General features: G+C 43.6%; 1 protein-coding gene across 1 annotated transcript in view; it reads left to right on the top strand.

Moving 5' to 3' along the window:
* The window catches only part of CNGB1 (cyclic nucleotide gated channel subunit beta 1), a 99,667-nt gene that overhangs the window by 43,329 nt on the left and 32,042 nt on the right, over positions 1-24,296 (top strand). The window contains exons 17-21 of the mRNA XM_043981231.1: positions 4,282-4,524; positions 7,040-7,202; positions 20,352-20,459; positions 21,559-21,716; positions 23,305-23,463. Of these exons, the coding sequence (XP_043837166.1) occupies positions 4,282-4,524; positions 7,040-7,202; positions 20,352-20,459; positions 21,559-21,716; positions 23,305-23,463 (831 nt within the window). The remainder of the gene's footprint in view (positions 1-4,281; positions 4,525-7,039; positions 7,203-20,351; positions 20,460-21,558; positions 21,717-23,304; positions 23,464-24,296) is intronic.

Raw genomic sequence — 24,296 nt, forward strand, 5'->3', positions numbered from 1 at the left:
ATCCAGGGCCGGTGCTTTATCCACTGCGCCACCTAGTCACCCCCACGTATACCTATCTTAAATACCTATATACCCAGGGTTGTGTAAAAATTTCTTGGGCAAAAAGAGGTCGAGAGTAGAAAAAGTTTAAGGAGCCCTGCTCTAGATGATGCTCTCATAGGTGCCAACCTGCATTGCTAGAAGGAACTTCACCACCAGTAACTCCCTACACTCAGGAAATCACAGGTCCAGTCCCCATCTCTAACCCTATAGAACTACCCTGATCTACCAGTCTAGTCATCAAAAAAGGCAATGAGGTTGGATGTGTTGCTTTTGATGAAGCCATGCTGGTTCTTTGTGATCACTGCTCCTTTCTCTCAATTTACACCAACCATTCCTTTAATAAGACATTTTGCAATTCTTCTAGGATTTCAAGCCAAGTTCCCTGGGCTACAGTCTATACAGGTTCCACTCTCCTCTCTTTTTAAAACATTCAGGTGCTATTTGATTTTCTCTGGTCTCATGGCATCTCTCCTTTTCTTCACAGTTTTTAGAGTTCAATGGCAATTGCTCAGGAATCACATCTGATAGTTTTTCTAGCAGCCTGTCATGTAGATATCTGAGCTGGGTGACTTGAGCTTGTCAGAGACTGCTAGGTGCTCTCTTGTCATCTCCCTACCAATCATGGGCGTCAAATCATAGTCATTTTGGTTCTGTCCTTTCCAGTTTAAAAGATCATTCTTCTTGCTAAAATAAGCAACAACAAAGATAAAAACTGGACATCTCTGACTTCTCTCCATTATCCATTAGTATTGTCCCATCCTCAGAAGCAGTGGTCTGATCCCTTCTCTCATCCACCCCTTTTCCCAAGTATAGCTTTAAAAAAAATCCTTTTCCTCTTCCTTAGGTTTCCTTGTTAATCTCAGCACATTCTAACTGTTAATACTCTCCTCAAGAGTATGCCACACTTTTGTATTCAGTCTATTATCTACCTCCTTTTCATCTCTCTCTCTCTCTCTCCATCATCTTCCATCTTTTCCTCCATGAATATGTATATATACACATATATATGGGAGTATATGTCTTTAAAAACCTAAGCTTAGTCTCAGGTTCCTTATGCATTCACATTATCCATTTAAGTAAGTTCCCCTGCCCTTTTCTTCTTCATCAGAATTGCTTGCTTTTGGGGCATCTAGGTAACACAGTGGATGAAGCACTATCCCTGGACTCAGGAGTACCAGAGCACTGGCCCTGGATTCAGGAGGACCTGAGCTCAAATCTGGCCTCAGACACTTGACACTAGCTGTATGACCCTGGGCAAGTCACTTAACCCTCATTGTGCTGCAAAAACCAACCAAACAAACAAAGGAATTTCTTGCCTTGATGCCTTCCGAATTTCCTTCCTTAGAGCTTCTCATCCCTTTTACTTGCTTGTTTGGTGTTTTTCCCTCAACAGTAGTGAGTCTAGCAGCTGGACTCAGCCATTGAGACAAACAGAAGTGACCATCTGGGGCCCTGAAACAATCCCAGAATTTTAGAGCTGGAGGAGGCATCAAAGGCTCTCCAGTCCATCCCCTTCCATACTGAGAATTTCCTGTCCAATGTTGCCCACAAATGGCCAGTGAGCGAGTGCACTGCCTTCTGGGACCCTCTCATTGTTAGGAAGATTTTCCCTGTACCAAGCCTAAATCTGCCTTTTTACAACTCCCTTTCACTTCTGCCCCATAAGGCCAAGTGGAGCAAGTATCATTCTTCTACATGAGGCCACTGGGTTGTGCAGTGATAAGTGTACTAGACTTGAAGTTAGGAAGTTCAAATCTGACCCCAGATGCTCACTAACTGTTTGATCTTTGGCAAATCACTAAACCTCTGTCTGCCTCAATTTACTCATCTATAAAATGGGATAAGAATAGCATTTACCCCCACACAGTTGCTGGGAAGTTCAAGTGAGAAAAAAATTTCACAGGACAGTTTAACAGATACTTGGGAGATAACTGTCATCTCCCTTCAAGACTTCTCTTCTCTAAGCTAAGTTTCCACAGTTCCCTTTCCAGAGATTCTTGTATGGCATAGTCTTCAGATTCCTTACCTTCCTTGTCACACTTCTGTAGTTACTGCCCAGCTTATTAATTAATTTTTTGTGGGGCAGTGAGGGTTAAGTGACTTGCCCAGGGTCACACAGCTAGTGTCAAGGGTCTGAGGCCAGATTTGAACTCAGGTCCTCCTGAATCCAGGGCCAGTGCTCTATCCACTGTGCCACCTAGCTGCCCCAATTTCTTAAAATATAACATACAGAACTAAATACAGGGTTCCAGTTGTAGCCTGATCATTGCAAAGTATAGTAGGACTATTGCCTCCTCCATTCTGTGTGCAGTGTTCCTTCTAATTTCATCTAGGTCAGTATTAGCATTTTTGGCTGTCATATAACACTTTTGTATGTCTAAGTTTGTGGTCTACTTAAACCCCCAGATCTTTTTCTTATGTTGTCTAGCTGCCACCCTTCCATCTTGTTCTTATTCCACTCTTGCCTGAAAATCAGGTCACTCACTCACACACACACACACACACACACACACACACACACACACACACACACACACACACACACGACTCATCCTCTTTTTCTCATCGTCCATCAATGCCTAGAACCTTAACACCTACATCCCAGTCCAGCCTGCTCCTTTCAACAACTCAATGCTGCTCCTAGTGGAGCACTGTGGAATTCTACACTTCACTGGTGTATTAATGGTGTACTCTACCTATTGATGGAGCAGTGAAGGGGTGGAAAAGGGCATAATAAGATTTCAGAATCATCAAATCTTTGGCACAAAAATTACTTCATAACAGGGTTTTGCTGCTCAGTTTAGTCTTTGTTGAAGGTTGACTGTAGGGGCAGCTAGGTGGCGCAATGGATAGAGCACCGGCCCTGGAGTCAGGAGTACCTGAGTTCAAATCAGGCCTCAGACACTTAACACTTACTAGCTGTGTGACCCTGGGCAAGTCACTTAACCCCAATTGCCTCACTAGAAAGAAAGAAAGAAAGAAAGAAAGAAAGAAAGAAAGAAAGAAAGAAAGAAAGAAAGAAAGAAAGAAAGAAAGAAAGAAAGAAAGAAAGAAAGAAAGGAAGGAAGGAAGGAAGGAAGGAAGGAAGGAAGGAAGGAAGGAAGGAAGGAAGGAAGGAAGGAAGGAAGAAAGAAAGAAAGTTGTCTGTGTTCCCTGCTAACCCTTTGCTAGACCCTATGGGAGATACCAGAGGAGCAAGTGATAGGCTTTCCACCTTTGGGGATCTTCCAATCTGGCTTGGATGACAAAGCACCCAATGTTTGATTCACTTGGAGAACCACACAAGATGGCAGCAAAGGGTTCACCTGCACTAGAATGTAAAACCCTTCCAATAGGGAATTGTTCCACTCCGGTGTTTGTATCCCAGGTTCCTAGTACAGTGACTAGAGTATAATAAACACTTAATAAGTACCTGTGAATCGATTGACTATATAAAAGCAACAGGATGAACTTTGTAAGAACTGGGGCTGGTCAATGATTTGCATCACGAGAGACAGAGGCTTAATAAGTGTTGATTGATCGGTGAGAGAGCTGTCTTCCTATTACTCAAATGCTCTAGCAGAGAGAATGAAGAGCCACTTGTTGTCAAGAGTATTCCCAAATAGGGTAGAGGGTTGGATGAGGCCTTTTCTGATTCTGAGATTATATTATTATTATTATTATTATTTTATTGCTTTTTTGGCTTTGAGTCTGAGTAGCATGGGTAGCCTAAAGGAAAGTGGCTCAGGGCTTCTTGGGTTCTATGGCTGGTTATCAATGCCCAGATGTCTCCTTTTCGTATAAATCCTGGGTAGGAGAATTCAATTCAATTTAATTCAATTTGACAAACATTGATTGTGTACAAATGGAAATGGTCCCTGCTCTCAAGGAGCTTACAGTCTGATGGAAGAGACAAGTAAATAACTACGTATACACAAGAGATATGGGATACATTGGGGGTGGTCTCAGAGGGAAGTCACTGAGGATGACCAGAAAGGACTTCTTGCAGAAGGAGAGAATTCCAGGCATGGGGAACTAGGCATGAAGGGTACTAGGGGTGCTGTATGTGGGGGCCAAGGAGTTTGTCATTTAGGAAGTCTTCATGGAGATGAGTCCAACCAGAGTTCCCCTCCAGCCGTAGGGTCATTGGTGCCCTTCTATGCAAAGGATGACGCTTGCATTAGCAGCTGCCACCATGTCACATCTCACATGATTCTGTGTTTCTTGTTACAGTCTCTGGGGTCCTGGCCTGTGCTTGAGGCTCCGAGGTCCCTTGTGCCATGTCTAAGCAAAGTCGAGATGTGGAGTTAGATCGCCTGGTCCAAGACAAGCCGCTTAGCCACAGGACCCCCCATGCTGCTTCCCAAAACATAGCCGAGCATCTCCCTAATGTGCCGAGCTACCGGTACCCCACCACCCGCATCCCTGTCCTCGTCAACAGGAGGACAGGGGTGTCGAAGCCCAGTTTCGTGAAGGAGGCAAAGAGCTCAGTTCGCCGCTTAGGTAGTATGACCCTTCCTATTGCATGGCAGGCTTATAGGGGTGATAGTGCATGCCAGCTTTGGTGTCTGCATGTTCTCGGTTGGGTCTTACTTTGTAGTGTGGTGGCAGGTCCTTGAACTGGTCTTTCAGTGGGCATGCTCTCTGTATCTCATCTTGCTGGACTGTGGCTTCTGTGGGAAGATTGGTAAGGTTTGTGTCAGCCTGAATAGGGTGCAAAAGTTGGTGGATTTTGTTTCTGGCAGATATACATAAAATAGGGAAGGGATGTGGAACAGGAATGAAGGTCAATGGTCCTTTGGACTTCACCTGGTCCAGGGGTTCTTCACCATTTTTTGTGAGACCCTTTGGGCAGAATTTATAAACCCCTTCTTTGAATAATGAAGTGAGTCATATAAGTGAATGTAAGTAACATAAGTGAATAATAAAGTGAATAGAAGAAAAATAAGTGAATAATATAAATGAATAGAAATAAGTGAATAATTAAGTGAATAAAATAAACTAAGATTACAAAAGAGAAAAATTATGTGGAAATATGGTTATCAAAATATTAAAGAAAAAACAAGTTATGGGCTCCAAGTTAAGAGCCCCAACCTAGACTTTTGCTCTTGTTCTTAGGTTCATTAGTATGCCCAAATCAGGAAGCATCATGGGAGTGAGGGAAACCTTATTATTCCTTCACCTCCACCAGTTCAAAGCTTCTGAGGGACTTTCACAGTACTGTAACAACAATAATTCCAATTTGCCTAGTGCTTTGAGGATTAAAAAAAAAAAACCCTTTATGTTCATTATCTGATTTAATCACAGATCTAAAGCTATAAGGGATTGTAGAGGTCATTCAGTCTAACTTTCTCATTTTGCAAACGAGAGAACTGAGATCCAGACCATTCACATAGAGAGTAAGTCATAGGATCAGAGATTTAAAGGTAAAATGGAGTCTTAGAGGTCATTAACTCCAACCTTCTCATTTTACACATGAGGAACCTGAAGTTCAGAGAGGTTAGATGATTAGCCTGTGGTCACATAGCTAGTAAGTGCCAAAAGTGGGGTCTAAACCCAGACTTCCATCCATTACACCATGAACCCAGGTCCTTTGACTCTAAGTCCAATATCCTTTCTACTGGGGAGTCTAGGAATTGGGTCTTGGACACATATTCTATCAGTGGTATAATAGATGTTAAAAGGAATTTTCTAACTGTAAGTCAGATAGTTGGCTAGAGCCAAGGACCTTGAGTAGGCACTTTAGTATGGGACCTTCTGTTGGATTTTGTTAGCTGTACTCTGGCCAGTACCAACCTCACTGGTCTTTCTTAACTCACAGCTAGGGCTGGCAGAAGAAGCAGGCAGTTAACTTTTGCCACGATTTCAACAGAAATTTATTAAGCACCTACTTGTTTGTCCTCAGTTTATAAAAATAATATAGCTCAGACCTTGGCCTCAAGCACCTTAAAATCTAAAATGGGGGGCACATACACAAATATATACATGTATAGACATATATATGTACACACACACACATATACATATATCTGTGATCACGGGGAGAACAAGATAACTACAAAGGAAATATTTAGGAAGAGTATTAGGAGAAATTGGTGGAGGGGGAGGGAGATCTTTCACTTGGGGCATCAAGGATGGTTTCACAGATGAAGTAGCACCCGATTTGGGCCTTGAAGGAAGGAACTTCAATAGACAAAAAGGGATAGTTTACTCTATTCAAAGACCCCTCCAAAAAATCTTGCCCTTGGTTGCCTAAAATATCACACATTAATTAACATCCCATAGTGTGACTGATTTAGATGAATCATCTAAATGATGACATGACTCTCCATAATAGGAGAGGCTGGGTAACATGAGGGATCTTCCCATGTAGCAATAGGAAGAAGTATTGAAAGTAGAGAAAGGAGCCAGAAGTGACAAGCAGGTTTCACCAACGCCAAACTTCCGGACTTTAGAATTTGACCGAGGCTCAGCCCAGCTGCCGCCTCTGGTCCACCTGGCAAATGTGTTAGGCAGGGGGATGTTCACTGAGTTCCAGAGAACTGGGCAGGGATTCAGCCCTGGGCACACTGCTCTCCCACTGATAGCACCCAGCACTTTGAAACATTTTGAGATCAGGGAAATTTGTAGATGAAATCCAAGGGAGAAAACTAAAATTTGGGCTCGTGGAGGTAGGCTTGGGCATGACTTGTTTAAAAGCGGTGTGGCTGATAACCTGGGCCATAGCAACAAGAACTCCTTGCTGGGTAGGGCTTTGAGCTCGGGCATTTCTGGAGTGATCCAGATGCCAACTTCTGGACCAGAGTTTATCAGGCCAGAAACCTAATGTTTAGGGAGCAGGGAGGTGACTCTGCCAGAGAGCAAAAGAAAAACAAGATTTCCACATTTTTCTCCAGGAGTGACTCCTCTCCCCAACCAATAATTAGTGAGGCCCTGGGGGCCCTGCTAAGTGCGTCCATTGGGATCTATTTTCTCTGACTGTTAATTTTTTTTTTCATCCTTCTCCTCCTCCTCCAAGTGCCTGCCACGAGAGAACACCCAGCTGTGAAAGTTGAAGATGCTGACGCCGAGAGCCGGCCCCTCCAGATGGAGGAAAAGCCCCCAAGCCCGGTGTTGCTGGCGCCATCCCCAGCCAAATCAGAAACCCTCATGGTGCCTGGCCAGGTTTTGGGAACCACCAGGTAATGAACGGGTAATATACCACCCGGCTTTTCTGATTTCCCTCCCGCTGCTTTGCCTCATGAGAGCCTCTTACCATCCTTGTGAAGGCAGGAAATATTACTCCCATTTGATAGATGAGAAGACAGAGGATTGGTGACTTGGCCAGGATTTCACAGTTAAAGTTTGGTGCTCAAGTGAAATGTTGACCTAGAGGACAGTCTCATATATAAATCAGCATGGTGGAGTAGAAAAAGCTGTGGATTTGGGATTGGAAGACTTGGGTTCAAATCCAGTCTCTGCTACTTGTGACCCTGGCCAAGTCACTTAACACCTTCCTCATCTATAAAATAAGGAGTTAGTCTAGATGACCTCTAAAGGTCTTTCTGGCTCGAAATCTGTGAACCTATGATGGATGATGTTTTGCATCTCCTCAACCCTTGGGATAGTGGGGAATTTGCCCAATGATCTGAGAGCCAGAACACCCTTTTCCAGAGGAAAGAGTAACACTAACCTGGCCGAGAAGTCAGCCTCTGAGGTGTTTCTTACCCCAGTCCTACAGGAAATCACACAGGATCTTGCCAGTTTTCAAAAAGCCTCACTTCTAGGAGCTCCATGTAGTGGCTTGAGGACTTGCAACAGGCTGGGCAGAGGATGAGAAGGAGGGAGGGAGAGAAGGAAAGAGAGAGACACACACAGATAGTGACAGAGACAGAGAGACAGAGAGACAGTGAGAAAGGGAGAGAGGGAGAGGGAAAAGGAGAGAGAGAAAGAGAGGGAAAAAGAGACAGAGTCAGAGAGAGAGATAGGGAGAGAGACAGAAGGGGAGAGAGGGAAAGGGAAAAGGAGAGGGAGAGAAAGAGAGGGAAATGGAGAGGGAAAAAGAGACAGAGAGAGATAGGGAGGGACAGAGAGGGAGGAAGAGGGGGGTGGAGAGGGAGAGGGAGGGGGAAAGGGAGAGAGGAGGGGGAGGGGGAGAGGGAGAGAGGAGGGGGAAGGAGAGGGAGGGGGAGAGGGAGAGGGGTAGATAAAAACAAATAGACAATGTTGAGTCTTAGGAATGTTGGTGGTCCTTCTGTAAATACTCCCTCGATTTTCTCTCCCAGCCTGGGCAAGTCTCACCACAGCACTGCTTTATCAACCTCAAACCATCTTTGAACTATTTCAGATAAAAGGGGATGGGAGATTTTTTTACTTTCTTCTCAGGACTTGGAGACCACCCATCCTGAAAAAGCAGAAATGTCCCTCCCCCATCCTGCTGGGAAGTTCATTAGAAGTGAAAAATATGCCCTAAGAGCTTCATAGGAATCTCCCCACCCTGAATAACCAGCAGCAGATTGGGGGGTCCACCATTGTGGGAGGGTCGGCGGGTTTGCACAGCACCGCTTCTCTTTCCTTGCCCCTCCTGAACAAAGGTTCTCCAGTGACAATGCAAGCTCGGCCAAAGGACCAACTGGGCTCTGTCTGCCAAAGAGCAGGACAGAGGATGCCAGCCCCCCCCCAAGCAGAGATTAGGGACTCAGGATGCTAACTGGGAACAGACAATAAGACCAGTGGCACAGAGCCAGCAGCAGGGTGAACCCCAAAGAGATGGTTTCTCAGCATCCTGAGTCAGGGATATGAGAGGAATCCTGAACGGTTGGTCCCTCACAAGGTGGGTGTGAGGACAATTCCAAATAAATGCTAGGCATTCTCATCATCGGGATTTCTCTGGGTTTCAGATACATAGCCCTTAAAAGGGGATCCACCGGGGGCAGCTAGGTGGCGCAATGGATAGAGCACTGGCCCTGGAGTCAGGAGTACCTGAGTTCAAATCTGGCCTCAGACACTTACCACTTACCAGCTGTGTGACCCTGGGCAAGTCACTTAACCCCAATTGCCTCACTAAAAAAAAAAAAAAAAAAAAGGGATCCACCTGGGCCTTCTGAAGAAAGAAAGCAGGAGACAAGGTCTATTATAGTGCAAAGAACTTGGATTTGGAAACTGAGGACTCAGTTTGGCTCCTGGCTTTGACACCTATGTGACTCACTAATCCTCTCTAGGCCTCAGTTTCCTAGTCTGTAAAATAAGGAGATTGGATTAAATGACCCCCTAAGTTTCCTTCTGGCTTTCAGTTCTGTTCTCCAAGAGATTGGGCAGATGATGTCAGGGATGGAAGAAAAATGGGGAGAACTGGGTTAGAAAAGCCACAGAAATTCCTAACCCTGATGAATGGAATGAGGTGGTAGTGACAGATAGCCACTCCCTTTCATCTCATGCCCACTGTACCCTTCCCTCAGCTGCCCCCCCAGCTCTAAGTTGTACAGGCTCCTGATGCTCTTGTTCACTACTCATGGGTGAGCTCTGTTAAGGGCTAAAATTCTAGCTAAACTGTCTAAACTATTTAATGAGTGGTCGCCAATAAATTATAAGCTTTAGCAAGAGTTAGACTTTTAAGCATTTATTAAGGAGAATAAGAATTTGGTAAAGAGAGAGAAAGGCCTAGATTTCTATCTATTAAAGGGAGAGCACATTTTTAGCTCCCTTCTCTGCCAGCGTCCTCAGGAAAGAGAGCCAGTACTGAGCGCCAGTCTCTTCCTTCCTCCTCCCACTCGCCCGCGTCACTTCCTTTTCCCAAAGAAAATACTCCTGGTCTTGCCCTCAAAGACCTTCAATTCATGGGTGGAACTCTTCTACAGTAAGTCTCCAGCAGGTGGCGTCATTCCAATCGTTACAGCTCCTGGAGGGTAAGAGACAACTTTTACCCTTTTTTGTATTTCCAGCACTTAGCACAGTGCTTGGCACATAGTAAGTGTTTAGTAAATGCTAATTGACTGCAGCTAGGAAAAAAGACCAGCTCTCATTGGGCCACAAATGCCATTTGGGTGTTGAAGGGTCATTTCCCCTCCCATTTTTCCTTTACCCCACTCTTTGTCTCTTCTTTCCTCTCTCCCTCTCTTCTTCTTTCTTCCCTATTTCTCTACTTTCCTAGTTCTCTCCCTCCCTCCTTTCCTTTCCTTTCCTTTCCTTTCCTTTCCTTTCCTTTCCTTTCCTTTCCTTTCCTTTCCTTTCCTTTCCTTTCCTTTCCTTTCCTTTCCTTTCCTTTCCTTTCCTTTCCTTTCCTTTCCTTTCCTTTCCTTTCCTTTCCTTTCCTTTCCTTTCCTTTCCTTTCCTTTCTTCCTTCTCTTCTTTCTCTTCCTCCCTCCCTCCTTTCCTTCCTTCCTTCCTTCCTTCCTTCCTTCCTTCCTTCCTTCCTTCCTTCCTTCCTTCCTTCCTTCCTTCCTTCCATCCATCCATACTGTGACAGTGGGTGAAATTCAAAGACAAGACATAATTCCCCACCTTTGAGGAACTTAGATCCTCAAGATAAGTGAGAAAGAAAAATGAGTGAGTCAGTTGGGGTAAACACCTTTTCAGTTAGACAACAAAGGAAGTGAATTGGGTGTTCCAGTGTTCCTTGATAATGGTTTCAGAGCCTCCTGACAAAACCAATATGGTTTCTTCTTCTCCCTCCCACCACTGGTGATCAGAGGGGCTGGTATAGTGAAAAGAGCTGGTGGGGGGGGGCGGGGCAATGAGGGTTAAGTGACTTGCCCAAGGTCACACAGCTAATAAGTGTCAAGTGTCTGTGGCTGGATTTGAACTCAGGTTTTCCTGAATCCAGAGCTGGTGCTTTATCCACTGCACCACTGAGGTGCCTCCTAAGCTCTTTACAAATATCTCATTTTCAGGGCTGCTAGGTGGCACAGTGGATAGAACACCGGCCCTGGAGTCAGGAGTACCTGAGTTCAAATCCGGCCTCGGACACTTAACACTTACTAGCTATGTGACCCTGGGCAAGTCACTTGACCCCAATTGCCTCACTAAAAAAAAAAAAAAAATCTCATTTTATCTCATTTATATAATGAGAACAGAGTTAGGGTGGTGGTCATGTGAATAGAAAGAAGATGAATTCAAGAGATGTCAAAGAGGTAAAATCAAGACAAACTAGCTAGGTATGGGGGCTAGGGGGTAAGGAGAAAGAGTGAAGAATCACAGATGACTTGGAGATTGTAAGCCTGCATGCTTGGAAGTATGATGGTGTGCATAACGGAAATAGGGATGTTTGGAGGAGGAGAAGAGAGAAGATAACAAGTGCTATTTTGGACAATGTTGAGTTTGAGATGCCTAGGACACATTCAGGTGGAGATAGTCAATGAACACTCATGCCTGGGACTAGAATTCAGGAGATGATGGATTTGAGGACAATAAATGATATAATGAAGAAATTAGGTGGGTCTGAGAATTGGGCTGGAGATGTGTGACCTGTTTGGTGTGTCGGTGCTTCCAGTCACTTGGTTTTCATACATATCCTGGCTCAGGACTGAAGAGTAACACTACGTGCTCGCTTGATTGCCTTAAGGAAGATGTCTTTCCTACATGAAAACTGCCTGTACCCATGAATCATTGATAACGGGGTTGACTTCTCCTAATTACATCCTACATTTATTCCACATCAGGTATCCTGGCTCAGCAAATGCTTTCATGTGCTGGCAAGCTTTCTCCACCAGGGCATATTTATAGGTCTCATTAAATGAAGTCTCATTTATAAATGATTAACTTGGGGCAGCTAGGTGGCGCAGTGGATAGAGCACTGGCCCTGGAGTCAGGAGGACCTGAGTTCAAATTCAGCCTCAGACACTTAACACTTACTAGCTGTGTGACCCTGGGCAAGTCACTTAACCCCAATTGCCTCACTTAAAATAAATAAATAAATAAATGATTAACTTTCCCAATATAGGCCCGAGTCATGAATATACTCATTGTTCTTCCCCCTAGCAAGGAATGACCATTGTGGGGACCTTCAATCCTTCTCTAAAAATGTGGTCTTTGTTCTTGGGGATCATAAATGACATCTCTTTTTAAGCTACCCCAGCTTCCTCACTCTAACACCCAAGGCTTTTGTGATTCTTAAAGGAAGTGATTAACAGAGCTAAGAGCTCTATCATCACTAGGCAAAACCCCTTGGCTCAAGATCAGGAAAGTCTAGAGAAGAAACACCAAACACTTTGAGTTCCTTTGTTCTGAATGCTGACCTGTCCCAGCCAGTTTGACCAGGAGTCAACTGGTTGACTCTGATAAACCCTAAAAGCACTGTTAGGTAACCACAAAAATCCTACCATCAGGGGCAGCTAGGTGGCGCAGTGGATAGAGCACTGGCCCTGGAGTCAGGAGGACCTGAGTTCAAATTCAGCCTCAGACACTTAACACTTACTAGCTGTGTGACCCTGGGCAAGTCACTTAACCCAACTGCCTCACTAAAAACAAAAAACAAAAAAAAATGTGATCTTAGGCAATACAGGGGTCAATTTGTTATAATTTACAAATTGCACAATGCTTCACAATATGATGGTAGAGTTTAGTTAGAATGTATCAGTTGAATTAATGATATTATTGGGTGAAGTGACATTGATCCTCAGAGCATTATTATGTGGGTTATGCCTATAATGATACTTACTCTGCCCACCTTTAGAAATTGTCCTAAGAAAAGGCCTTTCTAACTTCACAGAACTATAGAAATATGAGCTGTTGTTACTATCATTATTATTATTATGAGCAAAAGCATGATTATAATGGAAAGAACACTTGGATTAAGAGTCAGGAGACTTGGATGTGAATTATTTGTATGACTCTGGGCAAATCATTTCTTCTTTCTGGGCCTTGGTTTCCTTAGCTGTGAAATGAGTGTGGATCAGGTTCATTTTAATGTCTCATGCAGCTCAAACATGGCCGTTCCTCTCCCCTCTGGTCTACCAAGGCCCCTGTGTCAGTCCTCTTTTTTTCTAGCAATTCGTTGTTGTGATTGCACTCAGGGAAAGCTGATGTGCTTCTCTGGGTGGGTTAAGAAGGCTCAGCGGGAGGTGTATTAGGTAATGCTCCCAGCTGCTTTGTGGCTAAGATAGTCCCAGGGATGGCTTTGTATTTTACCCACATGCCCAGCCAGATGATTTCCAATAAAAAGAGGTGGGCTGAATATCTGCTAATCACTCCTCTCCTTCCCCCTCCTCCCCCCAAGTTCCTGGGTCCTTATGGGGCTGCTGAAGAGGTACCTTGGGAGTGATCAAAGGCGATGTGTATCTCATTGCCTATCAGGAGCATTGAATCATGCAATGGCTAAAGGCAGATCAGCTGTAGGGCGGATGAGAGTATTTTTCTTTTTTTTTGGTGAAGCAATTGGGGTTAAGTGACTTGCCCAAGGTCACATAGCTAGTACATTTCAAGTGTCTGAGGCCGGATTTGAACTCAGGTCCTTCTGAATCCAGGGCCAGTGCTTTATCCACTGCGCCACCTAGCTGCCCCTGAGAGTATTTTTCATTTGGGGAATGTCATGGTGTGAGAAAGGTGGGTGGAGATGTGGGACCCTCAAGCTTCTTCAACAGTGTAGGAGATACTTAGATATAATATAATGCATAATATGATGTGATCTATGTATTATATGTATAATATGTGTAATATAGCACATATATCATATTAATATATGTATAGTATAATAAAATATGATAATTATGGTTATAACAATTAGTCATTGTGACATATTAGTAGCAACAGTAGTAATCAGAGAAAGTTGGTCCCTGACAGCTCTTTCTTCTATTTTTATAGGCACAATCATTCAATTAATACTTTTGCCATATTACATTATTATTATTTTTTTTTTTTGCGGGGCAATGGGGGTTAAGTGACTTGCCCAGGGTCACACAGCTAGTAAGTGTCAAGCGTCTGAGGCTGGATTTGAACTCAGGTACTCCTGAATCCAGGGCCGGTGCTTTATCCACTGCGCCACCTAGCCGCCCCCTACATTATATTTTATAACATTAGAATTAGTAATGTTATAAAAGTGCAGCTAGATGGCACAGTGGATAGAGTGCCAGCTGTGGAGTCAGGAAGACTCATCTTCCGGAGTGCCAAGCCAGCCTCGCTTACTTACTAGCTGTGTATCCCTGGGCAAGTCGCCTAACCTTGTTGGTCTCAATTTCTTCATCTACAAAATGAACTGGAGAAGGAAATGGCAAACCAATCCTGTATCTTTGCCAAGAAAACCCCCAGTGGGGTCATGGAGAATCAGATATGACTAAAATGACTCAACAACAAAAATATTATAAAGATAGAAAATGGAGCAAGATGTTCAGAAGCTGTCTTCTTTGTCTTGACTCTGCTTTGCTTTCTGCTTTGCTTTTCTACTTAATTCCTGCTGATCAGAGTTAAAGAATAACTACTTTCCTCTCCCAATATCTTTAATAAATAAATGATCATCCTCCCCACCCCCCCATGAATCCTTTCTTAATTGCCCAGAGCAGAGGCTCTTAAACTAGAGTCCACGGCCAGCTAAGGGATAAATTTCACAGAACCATGAATCTGGATAGAAAAACGACATCTTTATTTTCTCTATCTCTAATGGAAATTTAGTAAATTTCCTTCAATTAAAAAACCCCAAGCATTATTCTGAGAAGAGAGTCATGGGTTTCCAAGCATCCATGACATACAGAAAAGATTAACAACTCCTGGTATGGGGGATTTAGCTAAAGCAGGCATTGTAGAGAGCTATGGCAGAGTGGGAAAGAGCCCTAGAGCTGGCTTGGATTCTGAAACTTTTCCTGACCCTCTATGTGACCTTGGGCAAGTCACTTCAGTTTCTAAGCCTCAGTTTCTTCCTGTGTAAGATGGGAATAATATTTCCATTCTAGTAGACTGTAAGCCCCCTGAAGCCAGGCACTGTTTTCCTTTTGTCTTTGTATTCCTGGTGCCTAGCATAGTGTCTGGCATATAGTAAGCACTGCTTGGTGAATTGAATTGAGTTACCTACCTCCCAGGGTTGCTATGAGGATCAAATGAGATAAGCTGGTTAAATGCGCTTGCTTCTCTCTCTCTCTCTCTCTCTCTCTCTCTCTCTCTCTCTCTCTCTCTCTCTCTCTCTCTCTCTCTCTCTCTCTCTCTCTCTCTCTCTCTCTCTCTCTCTCTCTCTATATATATATATATATATATATATATATATATATATATGTACATATGTGTGTGTGTATCTCAGTTATGGGGACGAGGATGATGGATGTCAACAAATGCATTAGTGGCTCAAATAGCTCTGCATGTCCTGTCTATTGCTCTGGAGGGTCTCTCTTGTTGAATGAATGAGCCCATCCCCACAGTATGACTCAGGTGGGTTGTCTTTCTGCCTACCTTTAACCTTTGTGTGAGTCACTTTATTCTTTAGTGGGATCATAGACTTCTATAACTGATGAGCCAGAAAGAGGCTGTGGTGTTTAGGAGAAAGTCAATAAGTCTACGATTGTTATTGTTGTTGTTGGCAGCTAGGCAGCTAGGTGGCTCAGTGGTTAGAGTGCTGGGCTTGGAGTAAGGAGGATTCATTTTTCTGAGTTCAAATCTGTTCTCAGACATTCACTAGCTTTGTGACCCTGGGCAAGTCACTTGACACTGTTTGCCTCAGTTTCTTCATCTGTAAAATGAGCTAGAGAAGGAAATGGCAAAGCACTCTAGTATCTTTGCTAGGAAAAAAACCCCACAGTCACACACGACTGAAATGACTGGACAACAGGTACTGTGCTAAGCACTGGGCATACAAATATAAGCCAGAAGGAAGCCAGTCCCGTCCAAGAAAGGGAGTTGCTGGGGGGGGGGGGGGGAGATGAATCAGCAATGCAGGTGGTGGAGGGGGCGGAAGAATGAAGACTTGATTGGCCTGGGCTTTCTCCCTAAAAAGGAAGTTCTAGGAGGAACCAGCCCATGAGAGGCCAGGAACAAGTTCAGAAATAGACCAGGGATGGAGAGAGCTTTCAGGGAGAAGAGCTTCTCTGGCATAGTACAGAGTCAGTCTTGTGGACTTGAATCAGTATCAAAGAGATTACTTCCCCGGGAAGCAATCTGGCTCCTTCCTGGAGGCCTGGGGGGGGGGGGTCCTGCAAGAAGATGCTTCTTTCCCAATGGATCAGAGGTAGCAACTTTATAGCCTGAACCCTTGGAAACTCTAGTGGATAATACAGTGTCTGAGGAACTTGTTCTGCTGGCTCTGCCCATTTAAGGTAAAATGCACGGAGGTAAATTCTAGACATTGACTTAACAACAGCAGGATACAGATGCCTTTTTTTTAAACCTCCAGGGCTTTTATTTCAACTTTCCCCTTTCCCCCCAAACCGGAAATTCCATTTAGCCAAGTTGATTAAGGTCATAAATTGGTACCTTCAGGACTCATTGTAAGTTTCTGGTTTACCTTGGAGGTTGTGACACCTCAGGAGAAAGCCAGGAAATCCAGGGGTACCAATGGCACTCTCCTGATAACTTACTTCTATTGTATGTCTGTCCCCTTTTCCTTCCCTGGTGTCATTAAGAGACAGCTTCTAGGTACAATTGAAAAGTAACTCAACTTCGAATTTCCTGGTCTGGCTCAGTTGGTGCTGTGGATGCCAGTTAAGCAAGGGAATTTCCTTCAGCCGCTTACATGTTTTTGATCCTAGAACGGAAGTTCAGAGTAGGAAACCTTTTAAATGAATTTGAGGACATCCTGTAAAGGCAGAGAGCTTCAGCAAGAAAAAGAAGCATTGGAAAACCCAGTTCTCATCCGGATTCTTTCTAGTTTGCCAAAATGATGATTTATGGATGTGTAGAGCTAACCCAGCCAAGGGAAATCCTCAGCCATCTTGCTCAACTCATACTCTCAAGAGAACCCCACTACAACACAACCTTTGCCCGAAGACCTCTGCAGTATAGTGGAAACCAGTTTCCCGAAGCTGCACATTCCTCTTTGGGATTGCTCTAATTAGTAGAAAGTTTTTCTTAACATCAAGCCAAAATTTTTCTCTTTGTAGAGACTACCCAATATGAAAAAACCCTTAGAGATTATGATACAGTGAGGGTGGGGAGAATGCAGATTTCATGTGTTAGATGAACCTGGTTCACATCTCATCTCTCTCACCTCCTACTTGGAGGACCTTGAGCAAGTCACTTAAACTTTCTGAGCCTCAGTTTACTCATCTATAAAATGAAGAGATTGGACTAGGCAACTTCTAAACTTCTTTATGTCTCTTCATCTATGATCGATTCTAACTCTTATAGAAGAGAAAACAGGATTAGTGAAAGGAAATGATTTGCCCAGGGTCACACAGCCAATCAGTGTCAATGCTTGTACAAGAAACCAAATTTCTAGACTTTTAATCCAGTGCATTTTTCCACTTGGTAGGCTATTATTATAGCCAAGAAGAAGATGATAAAGAATTCAGGTTGGGGTCATGTTAATAGGAGTGAATTGTTGTTTGTCCTTCTTCTGAGGACCAATGACATCAGAAGGGTGATGACTTGCAAGTGATTGGGATTTAAATGAACAAGGGCTGTGTGAAATCATCAGCCTTATTCTCTCCTCCAGAATCATGGAGTCCAGTGGCAAGAACTAGGTCAGGGCAACTGGCAGTGGCCCTCGGTAGGAGCCGAAAGGATGATATGGCTAGAAAAGACATTTGGAAAGTATCATTGAGAGGTTTTGATTGGGTGCAGAGAATGATGGAGAGAAGAATCAAAGATGGGTGGCTGGAAAAATGGTAGTGCCACTTTTCTGCCTTGGCTCATTCAATTGGATAATTTTTAAAAACCAAAATATTACTAAACATTTTGTTCCATTTCTTTTTTGTTTGTTTGTTTTTTGGGCAGGGCAATGAGGGTTAAGTGACTTGCCCAGAGTCACACAGCTAGTTAAATGTCAAGTGTCTGAGGCTGGATTTGAATTCAGGTCCTTCTGAATCCAAGGCCGGTGCTTTATCCACTGCGCCACCTAGCTTCCCCCCTCCATTTCTTTTTTAAAAAATTTATTTATTTTATTTAAGTTTTATTTAATTTTTCGGTTGCTAAGCATTTTTCTCTTCCTTCCAATTTTCCCCCTAAAAAGAGAAAAACAAACTACTTTGAAAGATTTAAGAGCTCTTAAGACTTTCAAAGTAGTTTATCTTTACAATATTGTTATTGTTGATAAATCATTCTGCTTCTGCTCACCTCGCTCTGCAGCAGTTTGTGTATCTTCCCAAGTTTCTCTGATGCCATCCCTTTTTTTTTTGGTGGGGCAATGAGGGTTAAGTGACTTACCCAGGGTCACACAGCTAGTAAGTGTTAAGTATCTGAGGTCAGATTTGAACTCAGGTCCTCCTGAATCCAGGGCCAGTGATTTATCCACTGCACCACCTAGCTGCCCCTACCTTTCATTATTTCTTATAGCACAATAGTATTCCATCAATACTTATATCATAATTTATTTAGCCACTCCTCAACTGATGGGCACTCCTTTAGTTCCCAGTTCTTTGCCACTATAATAGGAGCTGCTATAAATCTCTTTTTGAATGAATGGATCCTTTCCCTCTTTCTTTGATCTTTTTTGGGTGTCTAGAGGCACTTTGTCCATTTTCTGAATTCTTCTTTCAGATGGTTTAGTGATCCCTATCCTCAAAAGACCCTCATTACCCAAATCTTGAGTGGATACTGGATAAACTGGTATCTAAGCCCTTTCAACCTTCACCTTCACCTTTGGATTCTGCATTTCTCTTACATCTACAAGTATAGCCACAACTGTGATATTAAATGTGCATCAATAAGTCTTGTTCCCAGTGTTCCCACTGCTGCTTCAAATAGAGCAAAGCATCGAAAATGTGAAGTTCACATTCATTTCCATGTACTACATTTTTGGGGAAATAACCTGGAGGGCATTCAGGTAGAACTGACATATTCAAGACAGGTGAAGAATAGATGAAGGAACAGGAATGTCTAGCCTTGAGCAGAGTAGCCTTTATGTATAGCATATAGATGACATTTAGGAGATGAATGGTTGTCTTCAAATATTTGAAGGGCTGTCATATAGAATTAATGAATGGATGGATTAATGAAAACATTTATTAAGCCTTTACTATATGCTAAGCACTTTGCTAAGCACCAGCAATACAAATACGGAAGAAAGACCATTTCCACTCTCAAAGAGCTTGCTTTCTAATAGGAGGAGACAGCAGTTGACAAAGAGAGAGAGAGAGAGAGAGAGAGAGAGGTGGAGCAGAGGGGAGGGAAGAGGAGACAAAAGAAGAGCAAAGAGGAGCAAAGAGGAGAGGACAGATTCAGCTACTAGTCAAATGGAAAGGCCCATTGTCCTTGGGGTAGGGCAACAAAGCAAATGGTAATTCATCTTATTTAGTATATTTCCAATAATAAAATCGCATAGTATTAACAGTGCTCAGGATTTGGGTGGTGAGAACTACTTTTCTGGGTCTTCAATAGTTGTGGCTACTGAGAGGTGGGGTGGGGTTGTAGCATCCGCAAAAGTTGTTATTAGGTCACAACTTTGTAAGGGTCTGTTCCCATCTACCTCATCAAAGAAATCGTGCAGATCTCCTCTAGGTACACACAGGGATTTTGTTATTGTTGTTCAGTCATTTCAGTTGTTTCTGACACTTCCTGACCCCATTTGGGGTTTTCTTGGTAAAGTTACCAAAATGGTTTGCCATTTCCTTCTCCAGCTCATTTTACAGATGAGGAAACTGAAGTAAACCAGGTTAAGTGACTTGTCCAGGGTCACACAGCTAAGAGGTGTCTGAGGCCAGATTTGAACTCATTATGAGTCTTTCTGATTCCAAGCCCAGTGCTCTATCCACTGTGCCACCTAGCTGCCCAAATACAGAACAGATTCCCATGTCATTCATCCCAGGGGAGAAATCTGCAGTTACAGTTTTCATATAGCACTCCATTTTGCACTTCATTCACCTATTAATTAATTTAGAGTCAAAAAGAGAAGCCTCACTGGATTTTCCTAGGGAGGATAGTTAAATGGGGGGCAGGGGGATGCTGCTATTCCAAAGGCTCTTGGTGGTGGCAGGGATGGAGGACTCCTTCTTCATGTGGGTTGTTTCCCTCAATATGGAAGGATACATGCATTGAATGCATTGCAGCTGGAGAACAGATCAATATGGTAGCAGAAGCATGGTTCCCTTTAAAAGCTTCATGTATTTGGCAACCACTTTGGGGAATAAGAGGCTCCACTTGCTGCCTGGAAGGCTGGTCCCTAATGACACAGATGACAAATGACTCTGGCTTGTGTATTTCTCCTTTGTGGAACTTGGATAGACACTGCCTCCATGGGACCCTCTGTGTATGGCTGAGAATGTCTTGAATTTTCTGTCCAGGAAGAAGCTGCCATCACAGGATGAGGAGGTGGAGGAACTCAAGGCTCTGTCTCCGGCACAGTCTCCAGTTGTTGCCTGGTCCGGCCCATCCAGTCCCCAGGGGCAAGAGTAAGTAGGAAATTTCTCTAGTATGAATAACCCAAGCCAGCTCAGCATTTTGATGGCTCTTTGGCTGTAGACCATCAACAATGGTGTGTCTTGGATATTTTTTGGGGGAAGGGGGATTAGTTCATTTTGTAATTGTGTTGATTAAGCAACATGTTTGGCTCTTAAATGGTTAAGTGTGAGAGGTAACCATTTGGGTTCAAATCCTAGTTCTGCTTCTTGAATGAATCACTGAAAGGTATTTATGAAGTGTTTGCTGTGTGCTAGATACTTACAGTCTGTATGACCTTAGGCAAATCACAGCATTTCTTTGGGCCTCATTTTCCTCATCTGTAAAACCAGGAGATTGGACTAGAGCTCACCTCTTCCAACTCTATCTATGATGCTATCGTTCCTCTCTCATAGGTGAGCAGGGTGTCTCACACAATTTAGTTTTTCTTATTGTTAAAGATTATATTCCCTTTTTCCTCTTTTTCTCTCTTTTTCCCTCCCTCCCTCCTTCCCTTCCTTCCTTCCTCTATCTACACCACCAAAAAAATAAACAAACAAATAAATGGATGGATAGATAGATAGATAAATAAATGAATACACTATCCATCCAACAATTCAGCTCTCCATCTGTCTGTCCATCATCTGTCTATCCAGCTATCTATCCATCCATATACCCATCCATCCATCCATCTATCTATCCATCTATCTATCCATCCATCCATCCATCCATCTATCTATCCATCTATCTATCCATCCATCCATCCATCTATCCCAAAATTTTTGAGAAAAAACCCAATCATCCTCAGTAAACAGTTCAAACTACAACTGGATCTATATCTTCCACACAATTTTTTGATCTGGACCAAAGCCAGAGCATGTCAGTATTCCCAGAATTGAATGAATCATGATCCCACCAATGCATCCTCAAGCAAAATTATATATTTTTTCTTTATTCCCAACATAAAATTGGAATAAGGGCAGGATTAAAAGGCTGAACATGGAGGCTTTATTCTGAACCTTTTCTGCTGTAGCTAGTTCTACATGGATTACTGTTGTTATTGCTGCTGTTATTATTAGTGAAGGTGCTCAGTAGATTCTGGTTTCCCCCCAGGGCTGCTGAACGTGCTGAGTCCACAGCCAGCCAGAATAGTGCGATCATTAATGATCGACTCCAGGAGCTGGTGAAACTATTCAAGGAACGGACTGAGAAAGTGAAAGAGAAACTCATCGATCCTGATGTTACCTCAGATGAAGAAAGCCCAAAGCCATGTGAGTGAAGGGAGATGGGTAATGGGGGACGGGGAGGGAGGCATCTTGGGCACAGCTCTCAGAATGGTATTATTGCCTGTCCTTTGTTCTGGAAGAGGACTTATGACATCATGGGGGTGATATCGTGATATCATGTGATATTTGTGATATCTGTGCATGAACTGGATTTAAGTGAGGCAGGGCTGAGCAGTCAGTTCCCAGATAGATGAGAAGTAAAGCACTTTAACAGTGTGTGTGGAGAGGCAGGGTAGGGGAACACAGAGAAGTGATTCATAAAATGTCAGGACTAGAAGGGACCATCTAGCATAACTCCCTTATTTCAGTTAGTCAATAAGCATTTATGAAGTGCCTACTATGTGCTAAGGGCTGAGCATACAAAGAAAGGCAAAACCAAGCAACATTTATTAAGTTCCTACTGTGTGCTAGGCATTGTGCTAAGGGCTAGGGTTACAAAAATGGGCAAAAGACAGTCCCTGCTCTCAAGAAGCTCCCGATCTAATGGGAAAGACAACACATAAAAAGAAACTGGAGAGGGGGAGGGAGTAGAAAGGGAGAAAAGGGACAGCACCTGAGTCAGGAGCACTGATGAAGTCCTGCAGCCAAGTGGGAAATTATGAGCCCCCCTTTTTAAATGAAGAATCTGAGAGGAGGTATATATGTTCACCTCCTCCAAACAGAGGGAAGGAGGGGTCCAAGGGAGAGGAGATGTGAATTTCGAAGTTGATTTGATCTTGCAGGAGAATGAGTTTCTAGAGATGATGGAGTTTATTTTTACAGATAAAAAAATGGAGGCTCAGATAGGATTTGACCTTTAGCCTTTCCTGACTCCCAAGGCCAGAGCTCTTTCCACTACACTGCACTGCCTTTCTAATACTAGTTAATGTTTATATAACATTTTCCTCATGATGCTAGGATGGAGCTAGGGGAGTGCAGGTACAGAGAGATGAAGGGTCTTCCTTAGTCTTGAGTATCAGGTCCAGAACTCAGATTCAGGTCTTCTCTGACTCCTGGTCCAGATCTCTTCTTACTCTTCAGGTTCTGCCTCTGCAAAAACCTCCAGGACCCTTCAGAAAAGATCTAAGATCTCTTTGAACAAGTACCCAGGGTGGATACAAGCAGATGCTCATCTGAGACACTCAGTCTTCTTCCCTCATTGCCCCTTCCCCAGACACTAAGTTGTGAATGGCTCCAGAGGAGAGCATCCGACCTCTTACCTGGCAAGAATTTCTGGGCTGCTGCCTAAGCTCTCTGAGGAGGGAGCAGCATAATCTGCCCCAGGAGAAAGCTCCGGTGGTTGCTTGGGATGCAGGAAGTCCACAATGACCACTTTACTCAGATCTTGCAATATGCTTTCCTTAGGCTGTGGCTGGTATAGGAGGAGGAGCAATTTCTCAGCTAATTGATTAGCTTCTTCAATTTACATTGCCCTGCTATTTAGAGCAGACATTCCCACAATCCTTTTCTCCTTGGTTCTTAGGAGGATAAAAGGGCAGGGGTGTGTGTATTGCTAGATCTATGAGGCTGAATGAGCTAAGATAAATGATACGGTTGGGATGGATAGAAGAATTTCTCCCATCTTCTCTCATAGCCCCTGCCAAGAAAGCCCCAGAACCGACACCAGCTCCCAAAGCAGCTGAGGCTGAAAAAGCTGGAGAGGAGGAACATTACTGCGAGATGTTGTGTTGCAAGTTCAAACGCCGCCCTTTGAAAATGTACCGGTTTCCCCAAAGCATTGACCCCCTCACCAGTAAGTCACAGATGGAAAGTTATCCTTCTGATGTGAATACATGGGAAGGAAGGGGGAGGGAGGGGGAGCGGGTGGGGAAAGAAGGATGTGCAAAGGGGTGATGGGGGGATGATGGGAAGAGGGAGAGGGAGGTCGTAAATGGCAGGTGGTCCATGGGTGAGTGTGCATGAACTATAAAGATGGGCTAAGGATACTGCCTTTGATCAGGGGTTCTTAATCTGGAGTCTAGGAACTTTGCTAAGTATATTTCAACATCATGGGTTTCCTCTGTAATCCTATGTACTTGTTTTATGCATTTAAAAACTTTATTCTGAGAAAGGGTCCAGAAGCTTCATGGCCCAAAGAGCCCATTATCTAAAACAGGTTAAGAACCCGTGCCTGAGATAAAGACTGTGTCCTCTGCTTTTCAAAGGAGAAGAGAGGTAGCGCGTCATAATGATTAGAGAAGCAATCTCAAAACCAGGAAAACTTGTGTTTGACCCATGCTGGTCATGGGACCCTGAGCAAATCTGCTTTCAGAAACTCTCCAAGACTCCACATTGTAGAGGAGGTGCCAACCTACATTGGTGGTAGAAATGTCCCCACCTGGGAGTTCCGTATATGAATGAAATTGTATAAGGAAACCTTATGTGAATGGAAATCACAGGAACAATGATTATCCCAGTCCACTTTTCAAAGTACTTTTACTCCTAAAAACATTAACTCATATGAAGGAGGGGGGTGGTGTGGCACCTGTCACTCTGTGACTGGTCTCACATCACTGGGCTCAATCTTCTTCCACAGCCTTATCTTCACCATCTGTCCATTCTGAGGTCAGTACATCTTTGGGTCCC

Source organism: Dromiciops gliroides, chromosome 2, assembly GCF_019393635.1.
Source record: "Dromiciops gliroides isolate mDroGli1 chromosome 2, mDroGli1.pri, whole genome shotgun sequence".
Taxonomy (NCBI): Eukaryota; Metazoa; Chordata; class Mammalia; order Microbiotheria; family Microbiotheriidae; genus Dromiciops; species Dromiciops gliroides.